Source organism: Populus trichocarpa, chromosome 13 (assembly GCF_000002775.5).
Source record: "Populus trichocarpa isolate Nisqually-1 chromosome 13, P.trichocarpa_v4.1, whole genome shotgun sequence".
NCBI classification, from domain to species: Eukaryota; Viridiplantae; Streptophyta; class Magnoliopsida; order Malpighiales; family Salicaceae; genus Populus; species Populus trichocarpa.
Genome location: NC_037297.2, coordinates 13,753,115 through 13,769,511, shown reverse-complemented (window position 1 = coordinate 13,769,511; position 16,397 = coordinate 13,753,115). Strand labels below are relative to the sequence as shown.

The 16,397-nt window shown below is 34.4% G+C and overlaps 1 protein-coding gene, 1 long non-coding RNA gene and 1 other non-coding gene across 3 annotated transcripts in view; all 3 read left to right on the top strand.

The window, feature by feature from the left end:
* LOC127904171 (uncharacterized) overlaps positions 1-14,737 on the top strand; it is a 98,879-nt gene extending 84,142 nt beyond the window's left edge. The window contains exon 2 of the long non-coding RNA XR_008057060.1: positions 14,421-14,737. This is a non-coding gene — a long non-coding RNA (uncharacterized LOC127904171). The remainder of the gene's footprint in view (positions 1-14,420) is intronic.
* On the top strand, positions 2,949-11,496 carry LOC18104634 (callose synthase 12). Its single transcript, XM_052446327.1, has 2 exons — positions 2,949-8,363; positions 10,979-11,496. The coding sequence occupies exon 1, from the start codon at positions 3,049-3,051 to the stop codon at positions 8,344-8,346; it is 5,298 nt and encodes a 1,765-aa protein (XP_052302287.1). The 5' UTR covers positions 2,949-3,048; the 3' UTR covers positions 8,347-8,363; positions 10,979-11,496.
* Positions 6,005-6,085, top strand: LOC112323929 (small nucleolar RNA J33). Its single transcript, XR_002977474.1, has one exon. It is a non-coding gene; the product is annotated as a small nucleolar RNA J33 (small nucleolar RNA).
* Positions 14,738-16,397: the final 1,660 nt, after the last annotated feature.

The window sequence follows — 16,397 nt, the reverse complement described above, 5'->3', positions numbered from 1 at the left end:
CAAGAGAAATATATGTAAATGAACTGTAATTAATATTATTTTTTAAATAAATTTGGGATTTTATATTTTAATACTTGTGAATCACATAACATGTGTTGTTAAATAATTTAATTATGCTCCAATTTTTAAAAATACTTTGAATGTATAATTAAGGTTTGCCTTGTATTCTACGACACCCACTTGCCATGTGAAAGATGAACTTTCATCGGAACCATCAGTGTGAAACCCATGAAATCTCAACCATCCATCATGTAATCAAATTGAGGTCCCACATGACGACGACGTGGAAATATCTAGAGGGTCCACTAAGTCGTAACCGTGTTTCGAAAACTTTCGTTTGAATTTAAAAAAACCGGCGTTTTGTTTGACTTTTATCCATCCAACGGTCACGATCAGAGACACTGGCTGGAAGAGAGTTCCTAGATCTGATCGGTGGGGCAATAATAAAATATTAAAAAATGGAGGCATGGAGTGTGGGTCCGTTTGGTGGCTTTGTATGTATGGGAGAAGCCTCCAAAGAAGATTACTTCTCCCATTTTTTTTTTCTTTTTATCTATAAAACATTTTAGCCACAAAGGAAGGGGTTTTTTTTATATAAAAAAAATATTAAAACCTTGAAAACGACAAAAGAGAAACGTCAGAGATATTTTTTTATTTATAAAAAAACAGAATTTCTAATTTCTTTGAAAACTTAATATAAAAATATTGAGAATTATGTAATGTATAGTTATGTTTGTTTTCAACATCACATCACATTAAAAATATGATAGTAATTATTTTTTAAAATATTTTTTATTAAAAATATATTATAATATATATATATTTTTATTTTTTAAAATTTATTTTTAATATCAACACATTAAAACAATTTAAATATATAATTTTAAACAAAAATAAATAAATTTTAGTTTACCTTTATTTAAACTGCAATTCCAAACAAGAGAAATATGGTTACACTTCTCAAAAGCTATAAATTATAGCTTCTGAAAATGATTATAAAATCATGTGAGAAAAGAGTTATAATACCAGTTTTTTATTTATTAACATGGATGTTCGGACTAGCTTATACGTATCTTAACTAATCTCACGGGCCTTGAAATTAACGATCATGTAACCCTCTAGTAAGCCTAAGGGGATTTAAACTCATAATCATTAGAGAATAAATTCAAGACCTAACTAGTTGAGCTACCCCTTAAAGCTGTAATACCAGTTTCTAAAAGCTAGTAATTGCCATACGAGCAATAAATATGTTAGTTTCAAGAACCTTTTAGTCTATTTTATTTTTTTAATTTTTTTAAGAAATGAAATTTTATTTTATTTGTGTAGTTTCCCAGAATAGCATGATTTGAATTTCCTACATAAATTAGAAAATGTCACCGTCAATGGATTGGTTTTTTACTTTGTTAGTTATTTAATGATGCCCTTTCTCCCCTCTGTATTTCTTGAATTATTAGTCTCTTTCATGACAATGCAGCAAAAAGGCTGTTCTCATTTTCCACCCTTCCACTATCTCTTGCAATTGGGATTTAATTCTCTCTAATTTATTTATTTATTTATTTATTTTCTTCTTCTTACCGATCACATCCAAATCAAATGAAACGCGTAATGTCTGAATCACGCAAGAACAAAAATACAAATACAAAGCTTTTCCCACACTCTAATTCAAGGCATGCAATAATGCTTGAGGTTTTTTTTTTTTTTGGAATATTCAATATATTTACCGGTTTATTTTTATGTTTTAAAAAGATTTGAATTTTTTTTAATTTTTTCTTTGCTTTAAATTATTTTAAAAATTTTAGTGTTTTTAGATCATTCTATTCGATGTATTTTCAAGAAAAAAATAATCACTACCATAATACTAAAAGAAGTTTTAATTATGATGACGATTATTTTTCAAATTATTTTCACTTGTAAATACATCAAATAATATATATTTTTATATCAGCACATAAAAATTATTTAAAATCATAAATAAATGAATTTAAAATAAAAAAATTATTTTTAAAAAATTAATTCTTAAACACAAAAACAAACACGCGAATGATGCATGCATTTTACATGTGAAAAAGCAATCCTCTCTAGCAGAGTTAAAATCGTCGAATCCTGTTTGTTTTTGCGTTTCAAAAGCATTTTTTAAAAAAATAATTTTTTTTATTTTTTTTCTTTACTTCAAATTAATTTTTTTTGTGTTTTCAGATCATCTTGATGTGTTAATGTCAAAAATGATTTTTTAAAAAATAAAAAAATATATTATTTTGATGCATTTTCGAGTGAAAAACACTTTGAAAAGTAATCAGAACCACATTCCCAAGCACGCTAGCCTTCATCACGGTTACTTGACACGTAATTAAGCAAATAAATGGTATAAATGGAATGGTTTAATTTCTATATTCATTGAATTTAGAATTAAGATTTTACCCAAACAAAAAAATAATTTAACTGATTATACAAGTGGATTTTTTAATACGTATCCCTGAAACATGAAAATTTGTATTGTGTTGTGTTGTAATTATTTATACCTATGCACCGAGATAAATAAAAAAATCATATTTTATTCTATTAAAATTGATAAAAATACTTTTAATTTTATTTTATACTTTATATTTATTTTTCTCCTATCAAGTATTAATACACACACACACTCAACATCAATTTTTAGACAATAGAAGCAAGATTTAAAGCATGGCTCAACTAACAAGTTAATTTGCCCCATAGTTTATGATTTTGAATTTAAAATCAAGAAATGATGATAAAAATTAATTTGTTTATATAAAATAAAAATATGTATAGAGGGAAAAAAACTACACCGTACAGACCCAAAGCCAAGTACCACCTCAAGAATTAGCCAAGAAGAAAAGCACCACAAAGTCCTTATATTTATACAGAACTTCAAGTTAGTCCTCCCTCTAAATTCCATCCATAATATTTCAAAAACACTGGCAGAGACAACTATTTCAAAAATCTCTCTAGCAAAATCCAACACCACCCCAAAACGCGCCTAAAAACCACCTCCAAACCCGGCCTGTACAATCCTCACTCTCAAATGCCATGTCTCTCCGTCGCCCGCCCCCTCCGAACCCGGCCCGAACCGAATCCCAACCCTACAACATAATCCCCATCCAGAACCTCCTTGCCGACCACCCTTCCCTCCGCTACCCCGAAGTTCGAGCAGCCGCCGCCGCCTTACGCACCGTCGGCAACCTCCGTAAACCACCCTACGCTCAATGGCACCCTTCAATGGACCTCCTCGACTGGCTTGCTCTGCTCTTCGGCTTCCAAAAGGACAACGTTCGCAACCAGCGGGAGCACCTAGTCCTTCACCTTGCAAACGCTCAGATGCGGCTGACTCCTCCGCCGGACAACATTGATACCCTAGACGCCGGTGTACTCCGTCGGTTCAGGCGGAAACTGCTGAAGAATTATACAAATTGGTGTGATTACTTGAATAAGAAGTCGAATATCTGGATCTCTGACCGGTCGACGGATCTGAGAAGGGAGTTACTGTATGTCTCGTTGTATTTGTTAATTTGGGGGGAATCGGCGAATTTACGGTTTATGCCGGAGTGTATTTGCTTTATATTTCATAATATGTGTTTTGAATTGAATAGAGTTTTAGAGGATTATATTGATGAGAATACAGGGCAGCCGGTGATGCCGTCAATTTCAGGGGAGAATGCGTTTTTGAATGGTGTTGTGAAGCCAATTTATGAGACGGTGAGAAGGGAAGTGGATAGGAGCTTTAACGGGGCTGCGCCACATAGTGCTTGGCGGAATTATGATGATTTGAATGAGTATTTTTGGAGTAAGAGGTGTTTTGAGAGGTTGAAATGGCCGATTGATTTAGGGAGTAATTTTTTTGTGACTTCGGGATCGAGGAAGAAGGTGGGGAAGACGGGGTTTGTGGAGCAACGGTCGTTTTGGAATATTGTAAGGAGTTTTGATAGGTTGTGGGTGATGTTGATTTTGTTTTTGCAAGCGGGGATTATTGTTGCGTGGGAGGAGAAGGAGTATCCGTGGAAAGCGTTGAAGAGCAGGGATGTGCAGGTTAGGGTGTTGACTGTTTTTTTTACTTGGAGTGGGTTGAGGTTCTTGCAGTCATTGCTTGATGTCGGGACACAGTATAATTTGGTTTCGAGGGAGACTTTGGGGCTTGGGGTTAGGATGATTTTGAAAAGTGTGGTTGCAGTAGTGTGGATTATTGTGTTTGGTGCATTTTATGGGAGGATTTGGAGTCAGAGGAACAGTGATCTGAGGAGGTCGCCCAGGGATCTGAGTTGGTCATCGGAGGCTGATAAGAAGGTAGTGACTTTTCTTGAGGTTGCTTTGGTGTTTGTGGCGCCAGAGATATTGGCATTGGCTCTGTTTATTCTTCCATGGATTAGGAATTTTCTTGAGAATACGGATTGGAGGATATTTCGGATGATGACATGGTGGTTTCAGAGTAGTAGTTTTATTGGTAGAGGGTTGAGGGAGGGGCTTGTGGATAATATTAAATATACTTTGTTTTGGGCTATGGTTTTAGCTACCAAATTTGCTTTCAGTTACTTTATGCAGATTAAACCCATGGTTAAACCATCAAAACAGATGCTGAAGCTGAAGGATGTGAATTATGAATGGCACGAGTTTTTTGACCACAGCAATAGGTTTTCAGTTGGGTTGCTGTGGCTTCCTGTGGTGTTGATTTACTTGATGGACTTGCAGATTTGGTATGCCATTTATTCCTCTTTTGTTGGAGCAGGAGTGGGGTTGTTTCAACATTTGGGTGAGATTCGAAACATCCAGCAATTAAGGTTGAGATTTCAGTTCTTTGCAAGTGCAATTCAGTTTAATCTGATGCCAGAGGAGCAGCTGTTGAATGCAAGGGGTACGTTCAAGAGCAAGTTCAAAGATGCCATTCACAGGTTGAAGCTTAGGTATGGGTTTGGCCACCCTTACAAGAAGCTGGAGTCTAACCAGGTAGAGGCAAACAAGTTTGCTTTGATATGGAATGAGATCATAATAATTTTCAGGGAGGAGGATATTATCTCTGACAAGGAGCTTGAGTTGATGGAGTTGCCACAGAATTCTTGGAATGTGAGGGTGATTCGCTGGCCAAGTTTTCTCCTGTGCAATGAGCTGCTGCTTGCTCTTAGCCAGGCCAAAGAGTTGGTAGATGCTCCTGATAAGTGGCTCTGGTACAAGATATGCAAGAACGAGTATAGGCGCTGTGCGGTCATAGAAGCTTATGATAGTGTCAAGCACCTGTTACTTGAAATCATCAAGACCAACACAGAAGAGCACTCAATTATCACGGTTTTGTTTCAAGAAATTGATCACTCTCTGCAGATTGAGAAATTCACCAAGACTTTCAAGATGACAGGTCTGCCTAATTTCCATGCCAAGTTGATAAAGCTTCTTGAGCTGTTGAACAAGCCCAAGCGGGATCTGAACCAGGTGGTAGATACTCTACAGGCTCTATATGAGATTGCTGTACGAGAATTTTTCAGAGAGAAGAGGAGCACTGAACAGTTGATGGAGGACGGGTTGGCTCCTCGTGACCCAGCTGCCATGGCTGGGCTTCTTTTTGGGAATGCAGTTCAGTTGCCTGATGCTAGCAATGAGACCTTTTATAGGCAGGCACGGCGTTTGCACATGATTCTTACCTCTAGGGATTCGATGAACACTATCCCAGAAAATCTAGAGGCCAGGCGCAGAATTGCATTTTTCAGCAATTCCCTGTTCATGAGCATGCCCCACGCTCCCCAGGTTGAGAAAATGATGGCTTTTAGTGTGCTGACCCCTTATTACAATGAGGAGGTGCTATACAGCAGAGAACAGCTTCGAACTGAAAATGAAGATGGGGTTTCCACACTGTACTACCTGCAAACTATTTATGCTGATGAGTGGAAAAACTTCATGCAGAGGATGCGCCGTGAAGGAATGGAAAAGGATGGTGAGATATGGACAACCAAGTTGAGAGATCTGAGGCTCTGGGCATCTTATAGAGGCCAGACGCTTGGCCGTACTGTGAGGGGAATGATGTATTATTACCGTGCTCTTAAGATGCTGGCTTTTCTTGATTCTGCCTCGGAGATGGACATTAAAGAGGGTTCACGAGAACTTGGCTCGATGAGGCGAGACAATGGTTTGGATAGCTTTGACTCAGAAAGTTCTTCTAAGAGCTTAAGCAGAAATAGCAGTTCAGTGAATTTGTTGTTTAAAGGTCATGAGTATGGGACTGCTTTGATGAAATACACATATGTGGTTGCCTGCCAGATATACGGGGCACAAAAGGCAAAGAAGGATCCCCATGCTGAGGAAATCTTGTATCTGATGAAAAATAATGAGGCCCTTCGCGTTGCCTATGTTGATGAAGTAAACACTGGGAGGGATGAGATGGAATATTATTCTGTACTTGTGAAGTATGATCAGCAGTTGGACAAGGAAGTGGAAATCTACAGGGTGAAGTTGCCGGGTCCCTTGAAACTCGGTGAGGGAAAACCAGAGAATCAAAATCATGCCCTAATCTTCACTCGTGGGGATGCAGTGCAGACTATTGATATGAACCAGGATAACTATTTTGAAGAGGCTCTCAAAATGCGGAATCTTTTGGAAGAATACAGGCACTACTATGGAGCTCGTAAACCTACTATCTTGGGAGTCAGGGAACACATTTTTACTGGTTCTGTATCATCTCTTGCATGGTTTATGTCTGCTCAGGAAACTAGTTTTGTCACCCTGGGTCAGCGTGTTTTGGCAAACCCTTTGAAAATTCGAATGCATTATGGCCATCCAGATGTCTTTGACAGGTTTTGGTTCATGACTAGAGGTGGAATCAGCAAGGCTTCCAGAGTGATTAACATTAGTGAGGACATATTTGCTGGCTTTAATTGCACCTTGAGAGGAGGCAATATTACTCACCACGAATACATCCAAGTTGGAAAAGGAAGGGATGTTGGGTTGAATCAAATATCCATGTTTGAAGCAAAAGTTGCCAGTGGAAATGGCGAGCAAACTCTTAGCAGAGATGTCTATAGATTGGGCCATAGGCTGGACTTCTTCCGTATGCTGTCATTCTTTTATACTACGGTGGGATTTTTTTTGAACACTATGATGGTCATTCTGACTGTGTATGCATTTCTGTGGGGCCGTCTTTATCTGGCTCTTAGCGGTGTTGAGGGTTCTGCTTTGGCCGACAACAGCAGTAACAATAAGGCACTTGGTGCTATTTTGAATCAGCAATTCATCATCCAACTTGGCCTCTTCACTGCCCTTCCGATGATAGTGGAGAACTCTCTTGAGCACGGGTTTCTCGAAGCTATCTGGGATTTCTTGACAATGCAGCTCCAGCTCTCATCTGTTTTCTACACATTCTCTATGGGAACTCGGACGCACTACTTTGGCCGTACCATCCTCCATGGTGGCGCAAAATATCGGGCAACTGGGCGTGGTTTTGTTGTGCAGCACAAGAGTTTTGCAGAGAATTACAGGCTCTATGCTCGTAGCCATTTTGTGAAGGCAATTGAGCTTGGACTGATACTTGTAGTTTATGCAGCATACAGCCCTGTAGCTAAGGACACATTTGTTTATATAGCAATGACCATCTCTAGTTGGTTCCTGGTTGTGTCGTGGATAATGGCCCCGTTTGTCTTCAATCCATCTGGCTTTGATTGGTTGAAGACAGTATACGACTTTGATGATTTTATGAACTGGATTTGGTACCAAGGTGGTGTGTTTGCAAAATCTGAACAGAGCTGGGAAAGATGGTGGTATGAGGAGCAGGATCATCTGAGGACAACTGGGCTTTGGGGAAAGTTACTGGATGTAATATTGGACCTTCGCTTCTTCTTTTTTCAATATGGGATCGTATACCAACTAGGTATTGCTGCTGGGAGTACTAGCATTGCTGTTTACTTGCTTTCTTGGATTTATGTAGTTGTCGCCTTTGGGTTTTTTTTGATGGTAGCATATGCCCGGAACAAGTATGCTGCAAAAGAACACATCTACTATCGGATGGTCCAGTTTCTGATCATTGTGCTTGGCATCTTTGTGATTATAGCCCTGCTTCAGTTCACATCTTTCAAATTTACTGATGTTTTCACAAGTTTGTTGGCTTTTATCCCCACTGGATGGGGCATTTTATTGATTGCCCAAGTACTTCGCCCCTTCCTGCCCGCTATACTTTGGGAAGCAGTGGTTTCTGTGGCTCGGCTATATGATATATTGTTTGGGGTGATAGTTATGGTCCCTGTGGCATTTTTGTCATGGATGCCTGGGTTCCAATCAATGCAGACTAGGATCCTCTTCAACGAGGCATTCAGCAGGGGCCTCCGGATCTTCCAGCTTTTCACGGGAAAAAAATCGTAGTTGATTTGTGATTTGAGGTAATTCTGACACAACTCTTTCAATATAAGGAGATTTTTCTCAGCCTATCAGTTCTGTTTCTGATTATTAGCCTTGTTTGGCAACCTAAACTAGACAAAGTCGAATTAAATGACTGGAATATGCTAGTGTTGCACTGTGCACCTTACGGGATGTTTGCATTTATTCTTTTATGTTAAATGAAGGGGAGCCTCTCATGCTCTGGACCACGAAGTCATTATATAGAACATTTGTGATAATTCCATGCCTTTTGAGTTCACTTTATTTCAACAGTGAGTGAATTAACCGAACAAATTTGGGGTGGGAAAACCACTGTAACTATGCTTTAATTCATTCACTATGAATTATAACAGTGAACTGATGTTTTGCATTTTAAAAAATCACTCCATGCTGTCTTTCAGGGTAATGACCTTTTTTACTAGGTTTATTTGTTATTTTATATTTGTTCAGGAGTATCCCAGTCCTTTCTTATTTTTTTGCACAGTGCAGTCCCTTGGTCTACGATCTTTATCGAAATTTCCTTTAACTATGAACAGTGTGACTTACTATAATGCCTTTGGAATAAAAAAAATCTTAAGCTTGGCTTTAAGGGTATATTCGTGATTTTACATTGTTTTTTGCAATATTTATATGATCTCAAGGGTGATTTGGTAATTTAATTAATAAAAAAATAATAAAGAAAAGGAAAAGCTGCAGGAACGCTCCAACAAGTAAGTCACTCTGTCGTTTTCTGGCGGCGCATGTTGCTTAATTTTGATCAGCGACGATTGGCTTTGTTTTTATTTCTTTTCCTTCCTTTTTCTTTCTTTCTTGGTTTTTGTGCATGTCCTTGAAACATTTCACAGCAGCCCTTTAATTTTTTCTCCTTACTATTTGTTTTTTATTTTTTTAATTAATTTTTTTATTTGAATTAATTTATAGGTTTGAATTGTTTTTTTTATTTTATTCTCCATTAATTTTTTTTTAATTTTAGACTTGGTCTTTATCTTTTAATTGTTATTTATTTTATTTTAGATAGTTTTTAGAATTGTTTTTTTTATATATATAATTTCATCCTTTTTTATTATATTTACATATAAGATTTTATCCTTATTTTTTTTATTGTTATTTTTTAACATTGGCAACTTTTTATAATTGATTTTTTTAAATCATTTTTTAATATTAAATTGAGCTTTTTGATTGATCTTAGATCTAGAATTTAACGAGTTGTGAATTGAAGAGATAAACCCAGAATTAAGAGATTCGTTCGGGTTATTTGTTGTTTTTTTCTTAAAACTCATGTTTTTCAGTTTTATCATTTGACATTTGATTTAATTGGATATTGGACTTTGTAATTTTACTGTTTTTCTTTGTATAGGATTTCTCATTGCTTTTAAAAATAACTTGAGTTATCTCGAGTTTTTTTTTATATTTTTTTTCTTTATTAGCTTTTTTTTAAGAATTTTGTTTTTGGATTAAATTAAATTAATTGCTCAATATGTATTTTTAAAAAATATATCGTCTAGTTTGTTATCATTTCCTTTTTTTTTAACATTTCTTTTAAGATAACAAAAAAATATTTAACCCGCAATGTAGCGTATGTAAAAAGTCTTGTTTTTTTTTTAAGCTTATATTTTTTCTGTTTTATATTTTAGTATTTGATTTATTTGAAGATTAAACTCTTTTTTTTCAATATGATTTTTCACTAATTTTAAAAATGACATGAGTTATCTTCGGGTCTTTTTATTTATTGTTATTTTTTAAATCATATTATTAAATTAACTTGACTTAATAGATCCTGTTAGGTCAATTATCCAAGTCTTGAATTTTTTTTTCTTCTTTAAAAACATTGGTCCGAGCAATGTTATAATGCGAGACACCGATTTAGGTTTGTTCGAGTCATTTTTTTTATTAAATAGTTTTTTCTTTTATTTGAGGCCTTTAATATTTGATTAATTTGAATTGGAGTTTTTAATTTGTTTTGATTTAAATTTTATGGTGTTATCATGGACTCATGTCCTATTTGAGTCTCACAATTTAAATATGGTTAGTCCTTATCGATCCAATATATTAGCATCTTAATATTGTTTTAATAAATATCATCCAGGTCATCATCACAATATTTTAAAAACTTTTTGTTCGTATACATTGAACGTTTAACTTCCTAACATTTTTACATTTTTTATAAGTTACAAAAAAACGTATCTGACGGACAACATAGCACCGAAAAAAAAACTAGTTTTTTGCTATTGTTTGATTAATAGAATTATGGTAAAATTATTGCCTCAGTTTCACTATTTATTTAATTCTTTTTATACCTTGCATGAGTGGAGCTAGTTGAGGTGTTGAATCCTGCTTTCTTCCTAATACTGGGTTATATATATATATATGTCTTAATTCAGCTACACTGTGGCCCAACAAGGGAAGGAACCTCGAGTTTTCCGTGGACCTTTTTTTTTTGTGTGTAGGTGGTTGATAAACAATTAGTTTATCCATTTGACTTTTGCTATTAATATACTGATGTTTTTTAGTCTCTAATTTAATCTTTGAATGAAAGATAACTGAATCGTTTGGTCTACTATCTACTGTCCTTCAAATTTTCTAGTCATTACTGAGAGGACTGGGGTATCTTTTGCAGGTCTCAAGTCAAGAAAAGTTGTAAGATAATCATACGAACTGAGAGGTTAGATTTCTCCCTGGTTTTTGCACGTGAGACTGACACAGTTGCTACTCTGGTAATGTCTGAAATTCAGTGTGGTTGGAGAGGAAACTTTTATTTGGTTCTTCATTCTCAGATTCTTATCCCCTTTACTGATGTAATTTGTGTAATACCTCACGCTCTCACTGGCATTATTATTCACGGACCTCTTATGTGCCTAGCCTCCCCACATTTCTGAAAATACAGCAGTGTCCATATATTGAAAGTAGCTTAGTGCGGTAGCTTTGTTGAGATTGCTTGATTATTTGTAATTCTTTTGTCAGATATGCAACTTTTGAGTTACTCATACGTCAGATCTGGTGTCTTTGTCCTAGTCTTTTTGTGGCAGTATAGAACACTAATCTTGCTTTGTCTTAACTGACTGCCTTGAGTACAAAAATGGCGATATTCAACGAGGCAGGCAATCGTGCAATCCATAACCGATCTTTTGTTGACTATGCTTCTATCTGTTTATTCATACATTAGCCTTGTGCTTTGATTCCCTATCTGGCTTCTTCTGTTTTGGTCAAGAACACGAATCTTGCTTTTGCTTAACTGTCTTTGTTATGGATTGCACCCTTTTCTTTATTTCAACTTCATTGAATGAATTTGACTTCCTATTTCTCTCTTGTTGGATTCTGTGGGCTGTATGGTTTTAAGGGCAGAATTATCGAGGAAGATCCCAGCTCATCACCACATTAACTCCTCATATGTGCATGATAAATCATTTTCCCCTGTCTCAATTAAGCCTTAAGCCTTGAATTTTGTGGTGAAATTTACCTTGCTGGATTTCATTCTTAAGAAATTTTGGTTCTTCAGACCTGGGCTTTGTGTTATGCCCGTCGGGGCGAGAAGAGCAGGGGGTTCATATGTGTTTAATGCTTAAAAGTTCTAATGCACACAAATTTTAATTGTGTTCTTATGTTAATTATTTTATTAATTGTAGCTTTGATTGCTTGTGGAAAAATAATTGATAGCTTACCTTAATTATCTGAGTGGCCTTTTATTTTTAACTTTTTCTCCCATGTACGTGATTCATAACTGATGAAAAAAAAAATCATATGAACCCAATGAACAATGTTTCATCTCTTCATGCATGTTTTATGTTGAGAAATTTCAAGTGAGAAAATATATGAAAAAAAATTAAAATTAAAACTTGAGATTTGATTCAATAGAAGTGGTATATGATTTCCTGGAAATTTTATTTTATATAAAATATTTTATTTCAAAATAAAAAAAGAACTGGAAAGATTCATATGGAATTAAAATTTGATCTAATTCGAGTATTTGGTAGAATATGGCTGGATAGCTTGAATTTGGATAGTTTGAATTTTTATTTTATTTTTTGTTACATGGTTGTCATAATAATTGAATCTAATTATGATAAAATTTTCATTAAATACTTTGGAATAATATTTATTGACAAACACATAAATACGTACTCTCTTCTATATCCGTTTCATTATTTATGCTTTAATTATCTATTATTCAAACCTTAAGTTAATTAATTCCATTAAAATATTTTGATAGATGGCCTGTAGATCTGGCTGATTTTTTTGCAATGTAAAAAAAAAAAAAACACGATGCTCGGGCATTGCTAACGTGATTTAAAAAAGGAAATCCACGTTAATTCAATTAAACAACAGTAAATTGACTAAAAAATAAAAGAAAATATGATAATGATAACCATGAGAAAAAAAAAAAAACACCTGTTGAAAGAGAAAAATTAACAAAGTTAAATTCTAAAATAACTTGACGCTAATAAATAAAATTAAAAAAATAATAAAATAATAAAATAAAATATCTCAAGTTAATTTAAGCTAGTATGTTAAATTCATAACTTTGATTGTGATGAAGAGCCAACAAAGAATTTATGAACAATCTTAAACCATTGAATTAGCTGAGTATTTTTAATTTTTTTTATTTTCTTTTTAAATTAGTTGATTATCTTTTAAAAGTATTAGAAAATAATATAAATTATATCTTGAGGTAGGTCTCATTTAACAGTTTAAGTTTTTAAATGAGATGTTCCTTTGACATGGTATTAAAGTCTTGTTGACCAAGCAATCCCCACCCCTATTCTATTTAAAAACTAAGCATAAGTTAGTGTGAGTTCAAGTCTAAAGAGCTTTTATTTGAAAGGATGTGTTAAAGAATAATATAAATCATATATTGAGATCTTATTTAAGAATAATAATTTTAATACAAATAATATGTTCGTAGCATAGTTGAGAAAATAAGTAAATGGACTGCCAAAATGAGAGAATCATTCCTTGACCTAAAGTTTGATTGATGTTTATACTTTTTAATAAGAGCTAATTTGATAATGTGATAATAGTTGTTTTTTAAAGTAATATTTTTTAAAAAAATATATTAAAATAATATTTTTTTATTTTTTAATTTTTTTAAAAAAAAAATTTCAAAAGAATTTTTTAAATACAAAAACAAAATGGTTCTAAGAAAAGTGACTGTTCATTATATGAGAGAGCTCCAAATTAAGCTGTGAGTTGAAACACCAGCATATTTCATGCTTTCCATGAAGCTCATGACGCAACAAAAAAATCTGCATATATATATATATATATAAACAGCTACTCCCCATCAAAGAATTCCTGCGTAAATCCTTGAACCACCACCCCCTAAACTGCAAAACATGACGCCAACCAAGAAGACTTGTGTTCCTTGAAGTACTGGCGGGTGGCATCTTCCATGGCATCTCCACTTCTGGAACAGGAATATTGCAAACATTTTGTAGTGCACGCATCCTAACATGCGGTTTCCAAATTAAGCGCCTTTTGGATTCATTTGGTTGCATAGCTGTGTGTTAAACCCGACCCAACAGGTTGATGCAAGAAATTCATGATTTAGAACCTGACTCGAGCTAGAATTTTAATTAAATTGAATAAGATATTGACTCCGTAAAACCCAATTTACTTGATGTTCAATTACTTTTTTATCCGTTTGGGTCTGAAAACTATGAATATATACATAAAAAACAGCATCGGATATGATATGGTATCACCACACCAAACTCCTTAAAAATAATCAAAACTCAGCATGACAGGAACTAGTTTGATGTTGATGATAATCATCTCTCGCTCTGTTAATTATACTACGCAACGTTATGAATAGATTTAGTTGCTGTGCTTGATTTGATTGCTGGATCTTTAATTCTTGAATACATGTTGATTAATGTAATTCTGATAAGAGGAGAAAATTACATTTAATTCTTATTCATGAGAATGATGCTTGCAATGGCGTCATGTTCTACCATGTTATCATAGCATGAGGAATGGCCAAATCGACAGCGTCAAAGCAAATGAAAAGTCTTATGATTTGTAGGGAAAAAGGAGAAGAAAAAGTACTCTGCACACCATTAAAGCACAAACTGATCAAGCATTTTTCATTCAATCACCATGAAAGTTGAAGCCAACAAAGCAGTGACACACACACACACAAGACAGATCAGTAGCCATCAAATTACAGCAGCAAATGAAACCCTACAGAAAGGATTTTGAGGAACCCTTTGCTGTTTTATTAATTTACAGAAAGCACAATTATATATGCATACATGGAGTACTGACCACCTGGTTTACTATAGGCCACAATAACTACTTTGTTGGAGCCATGCCCAAGTTTTCTCATTTGCAATTGCATGGATCGCAGGTGCAGTTTGATCCGCACTTGCAGCCATTCTCAGCACCAGAGTTCATCTCAGACCTCTCGTAGAACCTGCAGCAGCAGCAGGAAATAAGTTAAATTCCCTTTTTCTTCCATATAGAATAATCAAGTAAGACTTTGATGCATGAAACCAATTACAGTATATCAGCTGTGTGACACTTACATCTGAACTGGTGCAAAACCTGCAATGATTGTCTCGGTTGTGGTGCTCTCTGAGAAACCCAAGTCAGGGTACATACCACATCTGCAACGTACAAGGAAATCACAAAAACAGCAAGGTGAGGGTCAGACTATAGTCTCAAAAAGGGCAAGGAAACTAAAAAAAGAAAATCAAGCAACTAATATGGCGGCCCTTTTCAGCATCTTTGAAGGGACAAATTAAAAGGCATGGAAACAGCGTTGAACTGGATGTTCTGACGTTTGAACAAACAGCTCAACGCCCTGCTCCATGACTGGATGTTTCTAATTGGTAAAAGCTTCACAAGAAAAGAAATAGCACTTACTTGCAGTCACTGCCGCACTTGCAGTCAGAGCCACAGCTACAACCAGACATTTTCTTTAGGAAAAATAGGATAAATTAAAGGGTTAGTTGGCGAATGAATCTGCTCAAGCCTAACTCAACTCAGGATGATTAATTATCAGCTTCTGACCTGCTATTTGTAGTGTAGATCATGCAAAAGAAGGTTGGTATCCACCATACATGTGGTTAGATCCTAGGGCAATAGCGTCTGCATTAGGCTTAAACAAGAGTGGACAATATGAACTTGTCATGGAAATTATAAAATAACTTTCATAATTAAACAAAGTAATTAATTAGAATCGGCCCGAAACAACACAGGATTAAAAAGAATAATTAATTAAGATGATATTGACACTATTATTATTATTATTATTATAAATAATAAAATAAAATAAAATGGGTTCTTGTTCATCTTGAATGGAGGTCCAGATGAAAATGACTTGTTAGCTTAATCAATTAATAAGAGTTAAATGTATCAGTCACAAAACTATTCAATATTTTAAAGAAATGGGGCAGCACATGAAAGCATACCGCGACTTTTGGAGTATATTATTTTTTAAAATAATATTTTTTATTTATTAAAATTTATTTTTAACTTTAACACATTAAAACAATTCTAAATAAATTTAAAAATTATTTTTTTTTACATTAATATTTATATTTATTAAAAAAATTATCTTGCAGTCAGTTTAATAATTACTAAAAAACACTATGAATATATAAAAAAACTCCTAAAAATCGGTTTGAAAAACTTCGATTTTAAAAATAATTTAGTTATTATTCCATATTTTTAATAAAAAGATGAAATTATTGCTAGTTAATCTCATAATAATAAATAAACCCTAACAAAATTGTATTAATCCCAATAAAAAGTTTACTGTTTTTTTTTTTGTTAAATAGTAAATTGATATTGCGAGAAATTAGAGGTGATCATTTTCGGTTTGGTTTAGTTTGGTTTTTATCAAAAAAAGTAACCAAATCAAAAAAAAAATTAAAAAAAACCGAAACCGGTTCAAACCGACCGGTTTAGGTTCGATTTTTTAGAACAAAAACCGGTTTAAACCGGTTTGGCTAGGTTTTTTCGATTTGGCTCGATTTTTTCAATTTGGCTCAGTTTTTTTTCCGATTTGGGTTCGATTCGATTTGGTTTTTTCAGTT